Below are 19389 nucleotides of genomic sequence, written 5' to 3'. Positions count from 1 at the left end.
TGGAAAACAGATACCATAAATTCCTTAGCATGCATAACACCATTTTATAACTCCTCAAAATATACATTTATGATCTCTTTCTTTGTTTCCTTCCATCCTTGTACCCATTTGTTACCAATTACTGTCCCATGAAATATGTTCATATCTTTCTCCTTTAAAACCCCTCAGTAGCTACCGTTTGCCTTCAAGATAAAAGAAAGACAATAATAAGCATTGTTCATTGAGTTTCTTCCCCTTTCACTTAATCCACTACACAGCCATATTGAATTACTTGCACTTTTCTGAATACTCTAGGGTTTCTCACCTACTCCAAGCGTTCACACAGACTATTTCTTCTTTCTGAATTGTAATCTCTTGTTTCTCCATTTTCCCCCTTTATCTGGTTAACTCTACTCATCCTTCAAAGTATATTTCCTATGTCTTTTCTCAGAGAAGCCTTTCTTGACATTCTTCTTTTCCCACCTAGCCTACTTCGTCTCTCCTGCTGGATTAGGAGTCTCTCTTACATGTAGGACCTGTGCAAACCTCAGTCATAGCTGCTCTCATAGTTTTGAATTACAATTTATCACCTACTTATCATTCTTTTAGACCAGTATTTCTCAGCCTGAGGAAGAATTGCCCACAGGACATTTGGCAATGTCTGGAGACATTTTTGGCTATTACACTCAGAGTACTGAGACTTTCCTCCAGTAGGTAGAGAAATCAGGAATATTGCTGAATATCCTATAATGCACAGGACATCCCTCTCCCCTACCCACCACATACTAACAAAGAATTATCTAGCCCAAAGTCTGCATAGTGCCAAGGTTGAGAATTCCTGCTTTAGACTGAGTTTCTAGAGGTTTAGGACTATCTTTTTACCTTTGTTTCCAGCACATGCTGTCATGCAATGTTTTTAAAATGCAATGTATATCTGAAAATACTTAACATACTAGGAAACTGCAGACAACCAAGTATATGAGTTCGTGAATATTTGAATTACTAAAGGATTTTTCCATTTCATTTTCTAGAAAGCGTATTCACTTCAAGTGTTTATAAAATTTTAATTTAGGCAAACAACTTTCAATACTTACCTTTGGTAAAGGAAAATATACATTAAATCTTTAGTAGTAGAACCCATATATATCTTCCTTATTAGAAAGACTGATAACACTCACTTCTTTCACACTTTCTTGTTAATTTTTGAAAAGTCAATGCTATGTGTTACATACTAAGAGTCCTCATGTTCTAAATTAATTTTAGTCTTATTTTATTGTTATTGCCAGTTGCTAATATATTGGCTACAAATGCTATAGGAGTTCTAGTTCCTGAATATTTTCTAAAATGACTAAAGAGGAACATTTAATTTTATATACTACTAACAGAGAAAAGCGTTTGGCACTAAAGAATGAACTACAACATAGATGATTCCTTAAAAAAATGTTTTAATCATTTTCAGTGAGGTAACAGTGGTTTATAACACTGTGTATGATTTATTTAATATAGTTCAGATGTTTTATTTAATATAGTTTATTGTCTTAGGTGGAAAGAGTTAAATTTAAAAAAGTGTAATTGATTTTTTGATTTGGAGCAGAAATCTGCAATTGTGCTTTGTCTAAGCTGTATTCCCTAATTCATGTAACTTATTTTTAAATACTATTGAGTTTAATTCTTTATCAAGTGACTGCATAAAGAAAGAAATGGAAGTAATATCTTTTGTCTGCTTCAGGAATAATACTGCAATAGATCATATCTTGAGCAATAGTCTACCTTGTGGTAATTGTTGTTTTGTGTTTCAGGGAAGGAGACTGGTGGGAAGCAAGATCAATTGCTACAGGAAAGAATGGCTATATCCCTAGCAATTATGTAGCCCCTGCAGATTCCATTCAGGCAGAAGAGTATGGCACAACTTCATATTTTATTAATTATTTTGATTTTTAAAATGTTTTAATGCATTCTACATAGCCACAACTTTATACACACACATTTACTTACCAATCTTAATATAGCTAATGTATCATATTAATAGATATTACTTGAAAATTAATAATTAATGCCTTAGTATTTGCATATAATAGGATCATAAGTGAATCTTTATTAATAATATTGTTTAATGCTTATTCTCCTTTATTTATTTTTTCCTTGTTTTTAATCTCCTTTATTTTAAAAGCTTCTAATAACCTTTTTATATTCTGCAGTCTCTTTCACTTTAAAAATTTACCCTTAATTAATAGCATTATATCTGTGTTAATATCCTGTCTTAGGTACTTGCTCTGTAGTTATGTAGGAAAGTATCATTGTCTTTTAGGAAGTACACACTGAAGTATTTTGGGGTAATGATTCAGCATCTTTGCATGTTGCTCTCAATCACTTCAAGAGAAAGTGCACCCACACACTCACATGGAGGGAAAGAGAAAATAGGACAAAGTAAAATGTTAACAATTAGAAGACCTGGATGGATGGTATATGGGAGTTCTATGTATTGTTGTTGCAACTTTAAAAAATTTAAGTTCATTTTTAACTTTGTGTGACATATTACTCCTAGTTCAAAGCAAATTTAACTGGGATCCATAAATATTTCTAAATGATTTTTCATTTTCCTATCATAATACTTAGCATAGTGCCTTGCATATGGTTGGTGTGCTCTGTTGATGCCTGTTTGCTTTTTTTAATGATAAGTAATTAGTCTCCATTAACTGTTCTGCTTTGGCATTCATTATTTTCTGTTTTGTTCTTTTGTCTTCCACACTAATTTGTAATCTCCACAGCAGGATTTTTTTTAAGATTTATTTATTTATGCATGCAAGAACTGGGGTACAGGCCAGAAATGCAAAGGGTGAGAGGATTCACCAGAGATAGAGTGGGGAGCAGAACAGGCAGACTGACTGAAATACACTGCTGAGGCGAGTGGCGGGTGAGGCAGGAGAGGTCTGCTGCACCCATGTGGGTTTCTCCCTGGATAGCAGGGATCGAACTCATGCTGCAGAAGCTGGGGATTGCCCCATAGTGAGGTGCCCAACCCCTTGCGCCACCAGGGAGGCCCACAGGATTGTTTTTTATTCATGAAACTGTATTAAATTAAACCCACTGTAATTTAGAGTTCCCAGTAGTTTGAACATGGTTTACTTAAATCTTAGGGAATACAGATGATCATACTGTTGCCACAGAACAACTAGGTTCTTCCGACTATAATTGTATAGTTCCACCTGTTACTGATAGAAAGGCTCTGTCTATTGCCTTTCCTTCTCCAATATACTGTTCCTGTGATTACCAGATGTAGTTTAATAAGAGACATGTTGAGGGCCTCCCTGGTTGTGCAAGGGGTTGAGCACCGCAGTATGAAGCAATCCTCAGAGTCAGCTGCATGAGTTTGATACCCGGCCGGCCAGGGAACAGGCGGCCAGGGAGCAGCCCACCTGGTGAAGCGGATCTTTCCTGCTTTGCCCGCTGCTCCCTCAGCAATGTGTTTTAGTCAGAGTGTCTGTTCTGTTCCCCACTCTGTCTCTAGTGAATCCTCTCACCCCCTGCATTGCTGGCCTGTAGCCCAGCTCTTGTATGCATGAATGGGTGAATCTTTAAAAAAAAAAAAAAAGAGAGAGAGACATGTTGAGTAGTTAATACATGGAAATACTGTGACAGTTTATTCTGACAATAATATTGTAATGCTCCTATTTAATAAGTAAAAAATTTCATTTTTTTCCCTAGGTGGTATTTCGGCAAAATGGGGAGAAAAGATGCTGAAAGATTACTTCTGAATCCTGGGAATCAACGAGGTATTTTCTTAGTAAGAGAGAGTGAAACTACTAAAGGTATGAGTTTTGTTATGTAAATATAAGAACAGTAATTTCCTCCAGCAGTATTTTGGGACAGATCTAGTAAAAGTACTCATTTGTCCCCCTTTCCCACCCTCCCCTCCAGGTGCTTATTCCCTCTCTATTCGTGACTGGGATGAGATAAGGGGCGACAATGTGAAACACTATAAAATTAGGAAACTTGACAATGGTGGATACTATATTACAACCAGAGCACAATTTGAAACTCTGCAGAAATTGGTAAAACACTATACAGGTATGTGAATATTTCAAAAGTAAAAACTATTTTATGGGGATAGAATCTATGTTTTTATATCTCTTTAGGTTTATCATGCTACTTTATGCACAGTATGTGCTCAACAAATGTCTGTTGTATTCTAGTTTTAGAATGAGGAATAGGTAATACTTGTTACCTGAATTGAGGTCTTGAATAGGGTATAGTTTTAGGAGTCCTTACATCAAAGTGGTGTAGTGTTTACAGTGGAATTCAATTTATAATTACTAAATAACAAGATAGATTGTGAAAATAAATTTTAAAAATATAAAAATAAATATTTTGGTTCACTTACTAAAGAACTAAAACTAAACACTTACAAAGGTATATCAGATGTCCTTTTGGGTTGCCTTTCTCTTCATGGGCTATAACACCTAAGACTTCCTGAGGTATAAATCCAATGAAATTTGATTTATAGATGCATTTTTCTTTGCTTGGAAAATTAGCCTGTTACAACTATTTCTATTCCTCACTTTTTCTAGGACCATTGAAAAGTATTCACTATTTGAGTCTTATGTCTCAATACACAATTTTTTCTTCAGTGGCAGCCATCTACAAAATGTGTTTATTAAGTCAACCATCAGTCTTGACATTGATCAGATGTGTAACCAAACAGTAGCATTATTTGTAATTGTACTTGTTAGAATGTGGCTTTTTGTGGTCACTTGTGGAAAATGGGAGGGAGCATTGTCTTATTGGCAATAAGAAAGATTATTTAAGCAGGATTCACAAGTCAGGCCATTATGAATGTGATAATCCCTTTTCTGTCTCCCTTATTTAAAAATCAACCCCCTGAATGAAGATGTTTTTCCTTAATTTTGGATATGCCTTTTGTATTAGAGTTTATTAGAAATGACAATTTATGGTAGTATTTTCTTAGGGTAAAAAAAAAAAGCATGTTGATAAAAGCAGAACTTCGGAGACAGCCACACCTAGGGTTTGAATCCCATCTCCATTACTTACTGTCTGAGCTTAAAAAAGTAGTTTCAAGTTTTCCAAGACTTACTTATGAGAGATTTGTGAAGGGTTGAGTTAGCATAGTAGCTAGTACATAATATTCAATAAATAGTAACTTTTAAAATGTATTTAGCATAATGTTTCACTTGTATGTTTTGCTTCTTGTTATACAACTGCCTTTTTGTTTGTACTTTTAGGGTAAAACTTTTAGGATAGAACATTATGTTTTATTTTAAGACATTGGTACACTATATATACCATAATTTTTGTAAATGATTCATTTTACAGTGTAGTTTATTTATTTGTCTAGAACATGCTGATGGTTTATGCCATAAGTTAACAACTGTGTGTCCAACTGTGAAACCCCAGACACAAGGTTTAGCAAAAGATGCTTGGGAAATCCCTCGAGAATCTTTGCGACTAGAGGTTAAACTAGGACAAGGATGTTTTGGTGAAGTATGGATGGGTAAGAAATCTAAACTTTTGTTTTATGTCATTATTTAGCCATAGTTTAAAATCATACAGTGTATGATAAAATATGTTGAAATATTTAAGGTAACATCTCAGTGGAGTTTGGTGTAAAAACCTCTAAATATAAATTAAAATAGTAAAATGTGCTATTTCTCTAGGAACATGGAATGGAACTACAAAAGTAGCCATCAAAACACTAAAACCAGGTACAATGATGCCAGAGGCTTTTCTTCAAGAGGCTCAGATAATGAAAAAACTAAGACATGATAAACTTGTTCCACTATATGCTGTTGTTTCTGAAGAGCCAATTTACATTGTCACTGAATTTATGTCAAAAGGTATGTATTAGTTATTCTTAAGGGATTCACATTGATAATTTTCAAAAAACTACCTCATTTCTATGTTTATGCGTATAGATTTTTTGTTGTGTAGTGTTTTCTAATATAAGATATTTATGTAGACATTTGAAAAGAGAAAATACAACAATTGTTTAATGGAATAGTTCATGATTAGCTCTTATTCCAAAGGATAGTATAAAACTTAAAGGAAAATTAGGCAAGGGATGGGGTTAAAGCACAGCACTGTTGAAGTTATCTGCAGCCTCTGCAGCACACATTCCATTCCCAGCCGGCCAGGGAGATACCTACATGGCGCAGCAGACCTCTCCTGTCTCGCCCCCTACTCCCCTCAGCACTGTATTTCAGTCAGTCTGCCTGTTCTGTTCCCCACTCTGCCTCTGGCAAATCCTCTCACTACCCACAGCTCTGGCCTGTATCCCAGTTCTTGCATGCATAAATAAATAAATATTAAAAAAAAAAGAAAAGAAAATTAGGCAAGGTGAATTTATTTTGAAAGTAAATAGTCTCTTATTCTCTTTGACTAAAGGAAGTTGACGAGCTCAGAAAGTTAAAAAGAAAAAAATATTTATACAGATATTTAAAACAATTCAATGAGAAAGATATTTATATCTTTAGTATTAAAACAAATATCTGATAAAGTTAAAGAAAGTAATTTTTAACTCATTTCAATATAAACATACTCAGGGACCTCTAAAAACTTCGTATTTTCCCCACTGATGTCTGGAATTTTTCTTTCTCCCAAACCCCAGACCTGAAGGTGGGATCTTTAGTAACAGGGTTAGTTTGGACCAGGATAAAAAGGAAGGATGGTTGTTACACTGCCCTCTTTTCCCTTTGCAAATGATACCTTAGGGGAGGAACCAGTAAGTCACCAAATACACTGACAAGCCCATATTTTTATCCTCCTAATTTTTATAATCGCTTTTACTTTTTTTTTTAAGATTTATTTATTTATGCATTCAAGAACTGGGGTACAGGCCAGAGGTGCAGGGGGTGAGAGGATTCACCAGAGACCGAGTGGGGAGTAGAACAGGCAGGATGACTGAAATACACTGCAGAGGGGAGCAGCAGGTGAGACAGGAGAGGTCTGCTGCGCCATGTGGGTCACCTCCCTGGCCAGGGATGATCAAACTTGTGCTACAGTAGTTGTGGATAGCTTCATAATGCTGACACTTAACCCCTTGCACCACCAGGGAGGTGGCGCAAATATATGATATTTGTTTTAATACTAACACCCTAATTGCTTTTACTCTTTGTAGTTCATGCATCCATGGTTAAAAGGGAAGATTTATGTCTCTGTCCAGGCATCCATCTTGACCAAAGATATAGTTCCACCTAGTGGTGACACGGCCAATTACACAGCACACATTGGCTATAGAAAAATTTTACCCCCAGAAGGAACAGAAAAACCGAAAGTTAATAAGTAACATAGCCTATCAATTGACAGTCAGAATATACCTAAAACCCAAAAGCACACAGCACCTACTGCAAACAACTACCTATATCCCATTTCAGAGTGCAGAACAATAAAGGGAAGAGAAAAAAGGAGAAAGTTTAAATCAAGATATGAGGAAATAAGTATATAATGAAAGTAAAGTAATGATCCATTTAGCTTGTTCATTGATTCCAAGAATTATTTAAGTGGGAATACATGGTAGAAGTCTGTGTGGTCAGATGAGGATTAGGATTACTTCTAGATGGAAGATGTTTAATACAAGATCATAGATGTGCCTTCTAGTTTTAAAATTCTGTAATTCCCCTTCTTAGTATTCAGATACCTAGCAATTGACCCTTTCTAATACATCCAAATTCATTTCCTCTTGTGCTTCTATATAAATCCACTTTCCTGGCCAGATGAATCTCTTGTTTGCATGGTTTTGTTGTTTTTTTGTTTTTTTGTTTTTCATATTTTTGGAATTTTTCTCTGTCTCTGACCAGCCCATTAGCTATACCTCATTCAGATGATACTTAAGTGTTAGGAGCCTTCCGTTAAAAAAATCCCAGTCTCATTATATCCTCAAATCTTTATAATCAGAATACTCTAAGATAATAACCAAAATGTATTAAATGCTTATAGTAACTACAAGACATTCTACTAATTATATAATGTGTTAAAGAAGAAATAAAGCCTCCCAAATAATTTACATTAAATTTGGGAAGAAATGACCTACCTTCTGATTAGTTACTTTTAAAGTAAATAGCTCATTATGAACAAACAAGCTATAAACCAAAGCAAAATGAATTTCCAGGTGTTTGACACATTCACGAAGTATAAAGGAGATTAAGGAATAAATTGAGAAAAATTAATTGAAAAGACAAGTTTTGAACTCTCTTTTAAGATTATAAAAGTGTATTCACATACTGGATAAAGGGAAGAGTTTGGGTATTTTTGCAGAGATAAGAGGATATGAGAAAACAGGGAACACAAACATGGATAATGGAAAGTTCGGAAGGTAACTAGCTGGAAATAAGGCTAGGCTAGCAAGGTATATGAGACCAGCTTCAGGATTGCTTTGAATTGATTTCACTCTTTATTGATTACCTACTCTGTCAGAATTATAAATGAGCCTCAGAGAGTTCATGAACTTCCTCTGAAGTTATGTGTCAGTTTTTGCATACTTAACATAATTTTTTCTGGAAAGAGACTCTATAGTTTTCATCAGATTCTCAAATTAACATATAAATCAAAAAAATTTAAGGACTTAGACTGAAAGGATCAAAATGTTGGGCCATATATGAATATAAGAAGCATATAAGGGAGGGTGGGATTTGTTGTGATTTAAAAATCAGAGAAAAGGATTTATCAGATTGACCAAAATTCCAATCCTGCATTTCTCTGCTCTGCAACTTTTGTACTACTTTAGCAATTACCTGTTGCACTGAATTATGTTCTTAGTGTTTTGATTATGGCACCATATATAAGCTGATTCTTCATCCCAAAACAAAGAACCATTTCTTCTGCTTCTTTCTATACACTCTGCTTTGCCATGTAGGGCGTTATATATGAGATATTCATTCTGTCCTGCAAGCTAAGAAAAAGAAATGTCCCTTCCTCTGTTTAAGGACCAGTTCTTTTACCTGCATTTTTGTTCCTTCCTTACGTATAAAAAGAAAATCCTCCTTTGGCCCCAACATCTGCTTTACACCTGTACCTTACTTTTTGCTTCCTTTCACAGTCAAGGTTTTTAGAAGAATAGGCAATAATTCCTCCCTCCACTTCCTAATCAGTCATCTACACATTTTAAAAAGTTATTTGGATTTAGTATCAATAGTTTTTAGAGTATTTTTTTAATTGGTGGAATATTTCAAATATACAGACTAACATAACATTCTAACATAACATTCTAACATAACTAACATAACATTCTAATACTCATGACCCTACTATCAGATTGTATCAAAATATAATGTTTACATTTTGCCATATTTACTTCAGATCATTTATTTAATTGTGGTAAGATTAGTTTACAGCACAATATAGGTTTCAGGAATATACTTTCTCACTTCAGCAATTGCATATATCTCACCGCACCTACCACAAAATGTCCAGTCACCATTCATCAACCAGTGAGTCCACTCTACCCATTCCCTCCTCTCTTCTTCCCCTCTGGTAACCACCATTCTGTTGCCAGAGACTAAGGGTTTGTTTTAGTTTTAGTTGTTCACTTGCTTTTTTTCCCTTTATATTCCACAAATGAATAAAATCATACAGTATTTTTCCCCTTCTGACTTATTTCACTTGGTATAATCCACTCAAACTTCATCCATGTTGTCACAAGTGGCAAAAATTCATCTTCTTCTGGCTGAGTAGTATTCCATTATGTATATATATCACATTTTATCCATTCATCTGTTGTCAGCACTTGGACTGTATCCATCCCTTGGCTATAGTGGATAGCACTAGATTGAATGTAGCCGTGTGTGTGTGTGTGTGTGTGTGTATTCAAATTAGTATTTTTGTATTCTTCAGATAAATACCCATAAGTAAGATTATTGGATCATGTGGTAATTCTATTTTTAATTTTTTGAGTATTCCCCATGCTGTTTTCCATAGTGGCTGTACAGGTTTACATTCTTACCAATGGTGAGAATGTAATGAACCCACTTAATTCTTGACTTTTTGATAATAGCCATTTGTACTGGTGTGAAGTGAAATTTCATTGTGGTTTTGATTTGCATTTCTCTGATGATATGGATGTAGAACATCTTTTTATGTGTCCTTTGGCCATCTTTTTATCTTCTTTGGTAAAATGCCTGTTTAGATTCTCTGTCCATTTTTTAATCTGGTTGCATGGGGTTTTTTTGTTTGTTTGTTTTAATATTATGTTCTTGAGATTCATTTATGTAGCTAAGGAAAGAGCTAATTCCTAAACTTGTAACTGTTAAGATTCTGTATGACTATAGAGTATACCATAATTTTCTTATCCCTTCCCCAATGTACATAGTTTCCTTTTAGTTTGTCACTGTTATAAATAAGGCTGCAGTGAATATCCTTGTACTTTGTCTCCTTATATGTAGTGGATTGGATGGCAGTAGTATTAGCATCAGCTGGAAACTTGTTAGAAATGCAAACTCAGGATAGGACCCATCAGTCTTCACTTCCCCATACTTCCTTATGTAATAAAAGTCCTTTGAGTGCTGGTGATCCCATTTATTATATATCTCTCTGGAAATTACCTCCTTTTTGCCTTTCCCCCAGTATTGTTAGATTTTAACCTAATAACCTCTCTTTCTTACACTATTGTGGGAGCATTTGAACTTATCCTTTTATGCAGTTTTGGCCCAATTTCATTTTTTATTTTACTTTTGGAATTTTCAGTAGAAAACTCATCATATTGCTTCTTAGCATAAAACTTCATATACAAATGATAAGGACCACTTAGGCATTGCCTTATGTGTCCTAACTCTTCCTTTCTGCAGCCTCTTTCTCCTTAGTTTTATCTTTGGGCCCTGTGTTCTTGCGTAGGAAGGACTATTTCCATTTCCTGAACTTAATACTCTATTTCATATACTACTACCTTTGTTCTCTCTGGAATTCCTAGTCTTTTCCCACTCTTCCTTTAAGGTGGATCTCTTCTGTGAAACCTTTCTGACTTACCTATAGAATTAACTATATCTGTTGTCTTTTACAATAATTATTTAATTGCACCTATTGTACAATATTTGTTTGCATATATTCTATAATTTCTCAATACTATGCTTTCATATTAGCTCAAGATCTTTTCAAGGACAGAAGCCATCAGTTATTTGTCTTTGTATTTTCTACACCTTTTACAGTTCGTCACAGTAGACTCTTAGCAAATATTCAAATGGGCAGAAAAATGGACAAACACAATAACATGTTCCCCTGTGATAGACCAGAAGAAATATATTCTCTGACTTTGAATCTCTATAAATGAAAAGACTAGGTCACAACTCTCACTGCATAATTCTGTGAACTTAGAAAGGGCTTTTTAAATTTTTAAATACTTTTCAACCAAGGAATAGTTGCAAAAACAGTACAAAGAATTCCCATGTTTATTTTAGCCACATATGCCAATTGTTAACTATATATATGTGTGTGTCTATGAATATATAAGATGAGGATATTTTCCTGAACCATTTGAGAATACATTGTTCCATGTACCATAAAGCTTGTGTTTTTCTTGAAGATGAGGAGACTATGCTTACATAAGTTTAGTACAATGATCAGGAAATATAATGTCTGCAATTTTCTTATCTAATATTAGTCCATACTCAGATTTCTCCAAGCATCCCAGTGATGTCCTTAATTATTGCAGTTATTCCCCAATCCAGTAACCACTCCATGGTCATAGATTTCTTTTAGTCTCCTTTAATCTGGAACAGTCTCTTTACTTTTTCACACAAGACTCTAATAGTGCTACTGTATCAAAATTGGGACTGCTGATCTCTATCAAAGTGAGTGAAGAATGCTTATTATCTGGTGAAATCTTCTCATTTCCTCCTTTTTTATGTTTTTAGAAGTTTTTAAAATTCCAGTTTAGAAAGTTCTTCTAGAATCTTAAAAATAATTATTCAGAAATTCCAATGTTGCAAAAAATATTGAAGAATGAAAAGTTGCAATTTTGTATTATGATGTAGTGATTTGTTTGAAAGTGGGGGAATGTGTGTTTGAATCCTAATTTAAGATTTTCCTTATTTTCCATGAATGCCTTTCTGTCTCTTATAGGGAGTTTATTAGATTTCCTGAAGGAAGGAGATGGAAAGTATTTGAAGCTCCCACAACTGGTTGATATGGCTGCTCAGGTACTTGTGTATCTATACATGTATCAATTTGAATTGAAAAACATACATTAAAAGATGTAAAATAATCTTCAGTAGAGTGCTGTTGTTTCTGGGATTTTATTAGCACCACACTCTAAAAAACTGAGCTAACCAACCACCCATTTCTGGGATTTTAGAGTTAGTGGGAACATTAGAGATAATACAGTCTGATCTGCTTCTCATATACATAATATAGTATTTGAAGATCAGTGGTATCTAAAATTCATGTAACTTAATAGTATTAGAAACATCTAGATAACTTTCAGCACATTGGTCTTCTGTATTGTATGATCTTTCAGAAACATGTACATCCACAAATGTAAATTTATGTATTTATATTTCAACAAACTGAAAGATATTGATTACTATTCCAATGAAAATTTTAGAATTCTAAAGTATATGCTGAATGAATTTTTTAATATAGATCAAAACAAGATTCAGATGGCAATAAACAGTTTAAGTAAGGGATTTTTTAATTCTTGTGAATTTTTGTTAAGTGTAAAAACTATTAAACGTTTCTGTTAGGTATGTTTGGTACTCAAAGAGCCTTTTATTAGCTTTGGTTAACCTATTGGTTCTAAGACTCTGAATAAACATTCAGATATCCACAGAATCTGGCAGTTTAGAACTTTATACCAAGAAACTGAATATGTGAGACTTTGGCATTTGCCAAGTTTAGCCCATGCTCCTGAGTTTGTTGGACACTCCTGAGTCTGTTAGACACTGTGGTAAGGGTCAGCTACCTATTTTTGTAAAGGATCAGATACATGTTTTGGGCATTGTAGGTTACATATATATATATTTATATTTATATATAATATACATAAGATACACACACACACACACATATGTTGTTTCAACAAACTGAAAGATACTTTTTCTTTCTTCTTCCCTCCATCTATTAAAATGTTTTCTATTTTTCCCATTATCTGCTACACTATGCCCTGTTACATCATCTCCTTTTAAGATATATGACTTTTCAGTGATCTGACTGAACATTAATCAAAATTGTCTTCTCTTTGCTTCCTTTTATAACATATGTCTCTCTTTTTTTCAAGATTGCTGATGGTATGGCATATATTGAAAGAATGAACTATATACACCGAGATCTTCGGGCTGCTAATATTCTTGTAGGAGATAATCTCGTGTGCAAAATAGCAGATTTTGGTTTAGCAAGGTTAATTGAAGACAATGAATATACAGCAAGACAAGGTAAAACTTTTTATTAGTTATGTATTTTTCATTGCGGTACTGTTGGTTTACAGTACCATACATGATTTAGGGGTATAGGTTCACGTCTCTTCAGATGTGTATTACCACACCTACTACCAAAGCACCAATAATCTCTATTGTAGTCCAGGGGGCCCTCTGTCCCCTACCCCGTCTGCCCTTCTCTAGTAGCTTTACTTCTATAATCAGATTTTTATGGTTTGTTTGGTTTAGTTTTGTCTGATTCTTTTTTTTTTTCTTTATATTCCATATGTGAGTGAAATCATCCAGTTTTTATCTGGAGATACTGACAAAAGATTAGTACTGCTTAATTATACAAATAGATTTTAAAAAGCAATTTAAGCAAAATTGTCAATACTGTTGTAGGAGCAAAATTTCCAATCAAATGGACAGCTCCTGAGGCTGCTCTATATGGTCGATTTACAATCAAGTCTGATGTATGGTCATTTGGAATTCTGCAGACAGAACTGGTAACAAAGGGCAGAGTGCCATATCCAGGTAAGCTAGCATTTCACTAGCAATGGCGATCTCACCAGTGACTTTTTTTTTTAAGATTTATTTATTCATGCATACAAGAACTGGGGTACAAGCCAGATGTGCAGGAGGGTAAGAGGATTCATCAGAGACAGAGCAGGGAACAGAACAGGCAGACTGACTGAAATACATGCTGAGGGGAGCAGCGGGCGAGACAGGAGAGGCCTGCTGCGCCATGTGGGTATCCCTGGCCGGCCAGGATCAAATCGTGCTGCAGAGGCTGTGGACAGCTTCACAGCACTGTGCTTAATCACCTGCGCCAGCAGGGAGGCCCAGTCCCACCAGTGACTTTTACTGGAGTTTATTAGGAACACAAATATAAGGGGGTGGAATAGCCTTTCTTTATTCTCTTTCTTTCTCTGTTCTTCCCACTTTACTCCCCTTCCTCCCTTTTGATATTGGATGGATGGCAGCCTGTAAGAGTAACAGTACCTAAGGCAGGGCAAGCACAGAAGGTGTGCCCACATTCACCATGGCTTTCTCCCTTAGAGCATTTTCCAAAGGGCCTTTTATTCTATTCTCGCAGATACTAAACTATTCTTAAAATCTTGGGTCATCTATCTCACACACCCCCACCTCTACACCTACCCCTAAGTAATTATGGGTGTGTGCTACTCTGTGATAACAGAGGATAAGCTACTGGTGGGGGTGGGAGGTTAACATAGGAGTAAAAGAAAAGAACTGTATAATAACTTGAAATTCAAACAGATGGTATTAGATAAGGAAACTGTTTCAGGGAAGTGACTTGATAGACTGTTAAATAGTTATTATATTTTATTTCCCCAAATCAGGACCAGAATCCTTTTTTCTTAATTCCTATTACAAAGTTCTTACAGATACCACCTTGCCCCTGTTCCTCATTAGCTCAAGTTTTGTTATTATTAACTGTTAACATCAGAAACTAAGACCCCAAATTCTCATTAATCAAAGGCAGTTGGCTTTTGAATACATTAGTGTTGAAAACAAGGTTTTAGGTGGAATGAAAAAATTAGACATGTTCCATACAATATGTTGGCATTTTCTAAGCTCTTCATTAAATACTTTGACATTTTAAATTTACTTCATTTCCTAGATGAAAGTCATTTTAAATAAACTTAGTAAACCTCAAATCAGTTAGGATTTGTTCTGGTTTGTAAGTGGTGCTTGGCATCTTTTTTTTTTTTTTTTTTTTTTTAATGTTTGAATCTTGTCTGTTAGGTATGGTAAACCGTGAAGTGCTGGAACAGGTGGAACGAGGATATAGGATGCCTTGCCCTCAGGGCTGTCCAGAATCCCTGCATGAATTGATGAATCTATGTTGGAAGAAGGACCCTGATGAAAGACCAACATTTGAATATATTCAGTCCTTCTTGGAAGACTACTTCACTGCTACAGAGCCACAGTACCAGCCAGGAGAAAATTTATAACTCAAATAGCCAATTTTATATGCACAAATCTGCCAAAATATAAAGTACTTATATAGACTTCCTCAGTTACATACAGGAATCAAAAGAAGAAAATCTTCACTCTGCATGTTTTTAATGGTAAACTGGAATTTCAAATATGGTTGCACAAAACCACTTTCCCCCCTAAGTGTTAAACTCTAATGTACCAATGATGAATTTTCCAACTTACTTTAAAGTCCAAAGAAAATGTAACTAAGATATGGATAACAGTGTGATAGCATGACAATGAAGAACAAAAGATTAAAATTTATAAATCACTTCTTTTATTCCCCACACTCAGAATTATTAAGAGTAAATTACCATTATAGACAAAAACTGGAAGTAAAAAGTTATACCATAATAAAATCCAAAATTAAGGAATTTTATGGGACCAAACAATTCCATTCCAGTTTTTAAAAATTTCTTACTTTGTTCTCAAAAGTTTTTTTTAATATATGCCTCCTTTTGCATGGCAATGGGCCAGGTTTTTAGAAGCAAAAAGGAAGATAAATAGCATCTAAAACTTGATTGTTAGACTACAGCAGTGTAAATCTGAAAGTATAATGCACTATGCTAATACTCATATTCATGGAACTGGAAAGTAGAGGAAGTTTTTCACTTTAATCATTTTCTGAATAGCTCAGTGTAGAATGATGAAGGTAACCAAACCTTGAATCAACCCTTCATGAGGTGGTTTTTAAGGCAATATATTAAAATTGTACTCTCCAATACAAAGGAAAATCTTTTAATCTTTAGGTAGCATTAAAAAAAATAAGTCCCATCATATAAGCAGTCCTTTTGAAAAAATAGACTGGTACTGTGAGATATTGCTATACATAGTTATGGTGATGGGTGCCACAAGTATAAAATATCACTAGATCAGGGACTTGAATGCAATGAAAATGTATTTAAAGAAATGTGAGGGGAAAATGTGAAAGTTTTACAGATAGAGGAATGGAAGGTGAGTTTAATGATGTTAGGAATGACAAAAATGGCTTTGCTGGCACTCAAAGCTCCTCCCTTACCTATTTTCTGAGATTTTAAGAGTTATAAGGTATGACTATAAAACTAATCTCTCTTAACATGAAACACTAAATGAGTGTAATAGCCTCAAAATAGCTGTTAAGGCTTCTCACTAATTCTAGTGATTTTGCACACTAGATTTTACACAGCTTTTGTGCAAAACATTTCTAGGACTTTGGTTTTCAAATCTGTATTGGAATCCTTATTCACTTTTTAAAATATTGTACTTAATGGTCATCATTTTTCCCTTTTAGGATTTAATTAAGAAGAAAAATTTATTCAGAATAATAACAGTGATGTAAAGGGTTACAGATTTTGCCCATTTAAAGTGCAGAAGTGAAATATACAAAGACAGATTTTTATGAGTACTCAAAAATTACAAAATAAGAATTTAGATAGCAGCATTAGAACTTTGTTTCTAGCAAAGAAATTAAATCTGACAAATATAAATCTGGTATTTGTATTTTAAAGTAAAAACTATCTTTTATAGTCCCACTTTAAATAATGTAAGAGTACCAATTCTCCATGTTTTAGGAATGTAATTTTCAACCACCATCACTTACCTGATTTGATCAATAAGTTTAAGGTTCTGTGCCATGTTGAAACAAATTTCTTAATGTGACAAATGAATTTCATGCAAGTTGACAACAGTCTGGTACTAAAAACTGGTGGTTTCTTATGTTTACATAACCAGCTTAGTATTGAATTCCTCTTCCAAGAGGATTTTCCTAAGAAGACTGCCATCATCATTTATCTTTAATGTCTATAGCCTGTGACATCAGACATCAGATTTTTAAAGGGCTTTATGTGAACTATGATATTATAATTTTTCTAATCATTTTAAACAAATTATATGTTTATGTATTAATTTTGTTAAGAAAAATAAGCCAGGAAAAGTTGATGGTATTCAATAGGTTTAATTGAATGGAGCAATTCCTCATAATAGCAGCTGTATAGTGGGGGAAGAAAACACTAACTTAATGTGTATTCAGTTTTAAATGGTTATGTATTTTTAAATTGCCAAGAAAAATAAACAACTTTGTACATTTGAAGACTTTTTTCAACAGTTTTTCATCTTCACTATCTTAATGTGGAACGTAAACCCTTATCAAAAAAGGAAGTTGACGTAAGCAGCCTTCTAGCACAAACACTTTTTTAAATGAAAATGGTAACCTAAAAGGTAATATTTTTTATAAGTGTATTATGTTGTTTTTGTGGATAATTGAAATAAAAATTCTCATTGACTGCACCACATTCATTTCTTTTCAGCTACTATTCGTACATTCTTGTCAGTTTTTTAAAACTTATAGCAATGTGTATTCTAAATTCTTACATCAGAGGGGAAAGTAGTTACAACTTGAGCATAGTTAAATCAATTCTTTATTAAATTTAAAACCTTATTGAACTTGTTCTGTGTGGTTAATTTTTCTGTCAGGTAAGTGACATTATTTTTATAGGGCTTTAATTATACTAGCAACTACAGTTAATGTTTTGTACAGAGAAATCTAAGTGATTTTAGTGAAGCTATTCAGAGAATCTGTGTAAAGGATATAAAATAAAATAACCACTTTGACCACAGGGATTTAATTTTCTAAAAATGAAAAATATGAGCATTATTTCTGTGTGTTTTACACTTGTGTTTTAGCTATAATGAAAATAAAATTATACTAAATTATGAATTGCCAATCAGAAGCATATATTATTTTTGATAAGGTAATAGTATTAATTACCTTTTATTATATTACTAAAAAAAGATTAGCTTTGTTTTTCCCTAATGATTTCAGAAAAATAACTTCTAATCAACAAACACATCATTTAGTAGACATTTATTAAATATTTTTATACAGTATAGGTATAGTTCTTAATTTAAGAATATTTTCCTAGTTTGCTCTTTGCCTTTTTAATTTTGCCTGTAATTTTTTGACATTTAAGTTGTACATTTGTATGTTGTTAAATTTCCTTATTTTATGCTTTGAAAGTCCTTTGCATTCCCAGATTAAATATTCATCTCATCTGTTAGAGTTTATGCTTTTCTTTTTTACAGTGCTCTTTAATTCATTTAAAAGTTATTTGGTTATAAAATGTAACTGGAGTCTAGCATGATTTTTTTACATATAGTTACTTTTCCTGGCACCATTCATTAGTTAATCCATTCCCGCTGCATTGATTTATTTCCTGTATTATCTGTGGAGTTGGAAGAGTACATGACAACTCATCCTTAGTGTGATTATAGTGGTCTACAGATGCCACCCCAGTGCTGCCAGAGACCAGGTCCCCACTTTGTTACAAAAGAAACCAACATACAGAGAGAGAGAACAGAGTGTGTGCCACAGAAGCGTCTTTCCCCAGTATCAGTTCCTTCCCTCCACATCCTCCAGTTCCTCTTTTTTTCATGTTTAAACACCACAATGGAATATTACTCAGCAATCAAAAAGATAAACTCATGCCATTTGCAGCAACATGGATGGAGCTAGAAGGAATTATGCTCAGTGAAATAAGGAAAAAGGAAAATATCAAATGGTTTCACAGGAGAAATAAGGGATCAGGAAAAAAAAATAAACCAAAATTAACAGGCAACTGTACATCAGACATTCTGCATGGGTGGGAGACAGATCAAAACGAGAGGGAAGAGCACAAGGGACTATGGTGATGGTGCACAGGTGACTTGGTGGTAGGAATTTTATGGGGATACACCTGAGAGGAGAAAGCAAATATTGTACAAAAATTAACAATGATGAAAATATATATAAATAAATTAATTTTAAAAAGAGAAGGAAAAAGAAAAAAATCATGATACAGAACTTTACCATCTCCAAAAATTTCCCTCATGCCCCCATTTAGTCAATTCCCTCCCCTAACTTCTGACCCTGGCGACCACTGAGTGTTGTTGAAACTAAAGTTACACATTTCTAGAATTTCATAAATGGAATCATACAATTGTAGTCACTTGTGTCTGGCACCTTTCACCTATCTCACCTATCACAATGCTTTTGAGATTAATCTTTTTTTTTTTTAAGATTTATTTATACAAGCACTGGGTA

At 34.0% G+C, this 19389-nt stretch overlaps 1 protein-coding gene across 7 annotated transcripts in view; it reads left to right on the top strand.

Annotated features, from left to right (window-relative positions):
* The window catches only part of YES1 (YES proto-oncogene 1, Src family tyrosine kinase), a 60507-nt gene extending 42469 nt beyond the window's left edge, over positions 1-18038 (top strand). For all 7 annotated transcript variants that reach the window (XM_037508764.2, XM_037508762.2, XM_054694159.1 and 4 more), the window contains 9 exons: positions 1779-1877; positions 3685-3788; positions 3898-4047; positions 5333-5488; positions 5652-5831; positions 12043-12119; positions 13196-13349; positions 13734-13865; positions 15099-18038. In XM_037508764.2, coding sequence (XP_037364661.1) covers positions 1779-1877; positions 3685-3788; positions 3898-4047; positions 5333-5488; positions 5652-5831; positions 12043-12119; positions 13196-13349; positions 13734-13865; positions 15099-15307 — 1261 coding nt within the window. In that variant the 3' untranslated portion in view covers positions 15308-18038. The remainder of the gene's footprint in view (positions 1-1778; positions 1878-3684; positions 3789-3897; positions 4048-5332; positions 5489-5651; positions 5832-12042; positions 12120-13195; positions 13350-13733; positions 13866-15098) is intronic.
* Positions 18039-19389: the final 1351 nt, after the last annotated feature.

The sequence above is a fragment of the Talpa occidentalis genome, unplaced genomic scaffold (assembly GCF_014898055.3).
Source record: "Talpa occidentalis isolate TD23 unplaced genomic scaffold, MPIMG_talOcc4v2.1 talOcc4.13, whole genome shotgun sequence".
NCBI lineage: Eukaryota > Metazoa > Chordata > Mammalia > Eulipotyphla > Talpidae > Talpa > Talpa occidentalis.
This window is presented reverse-complemented; position numbering and strand designations above follow the sequence as displayed.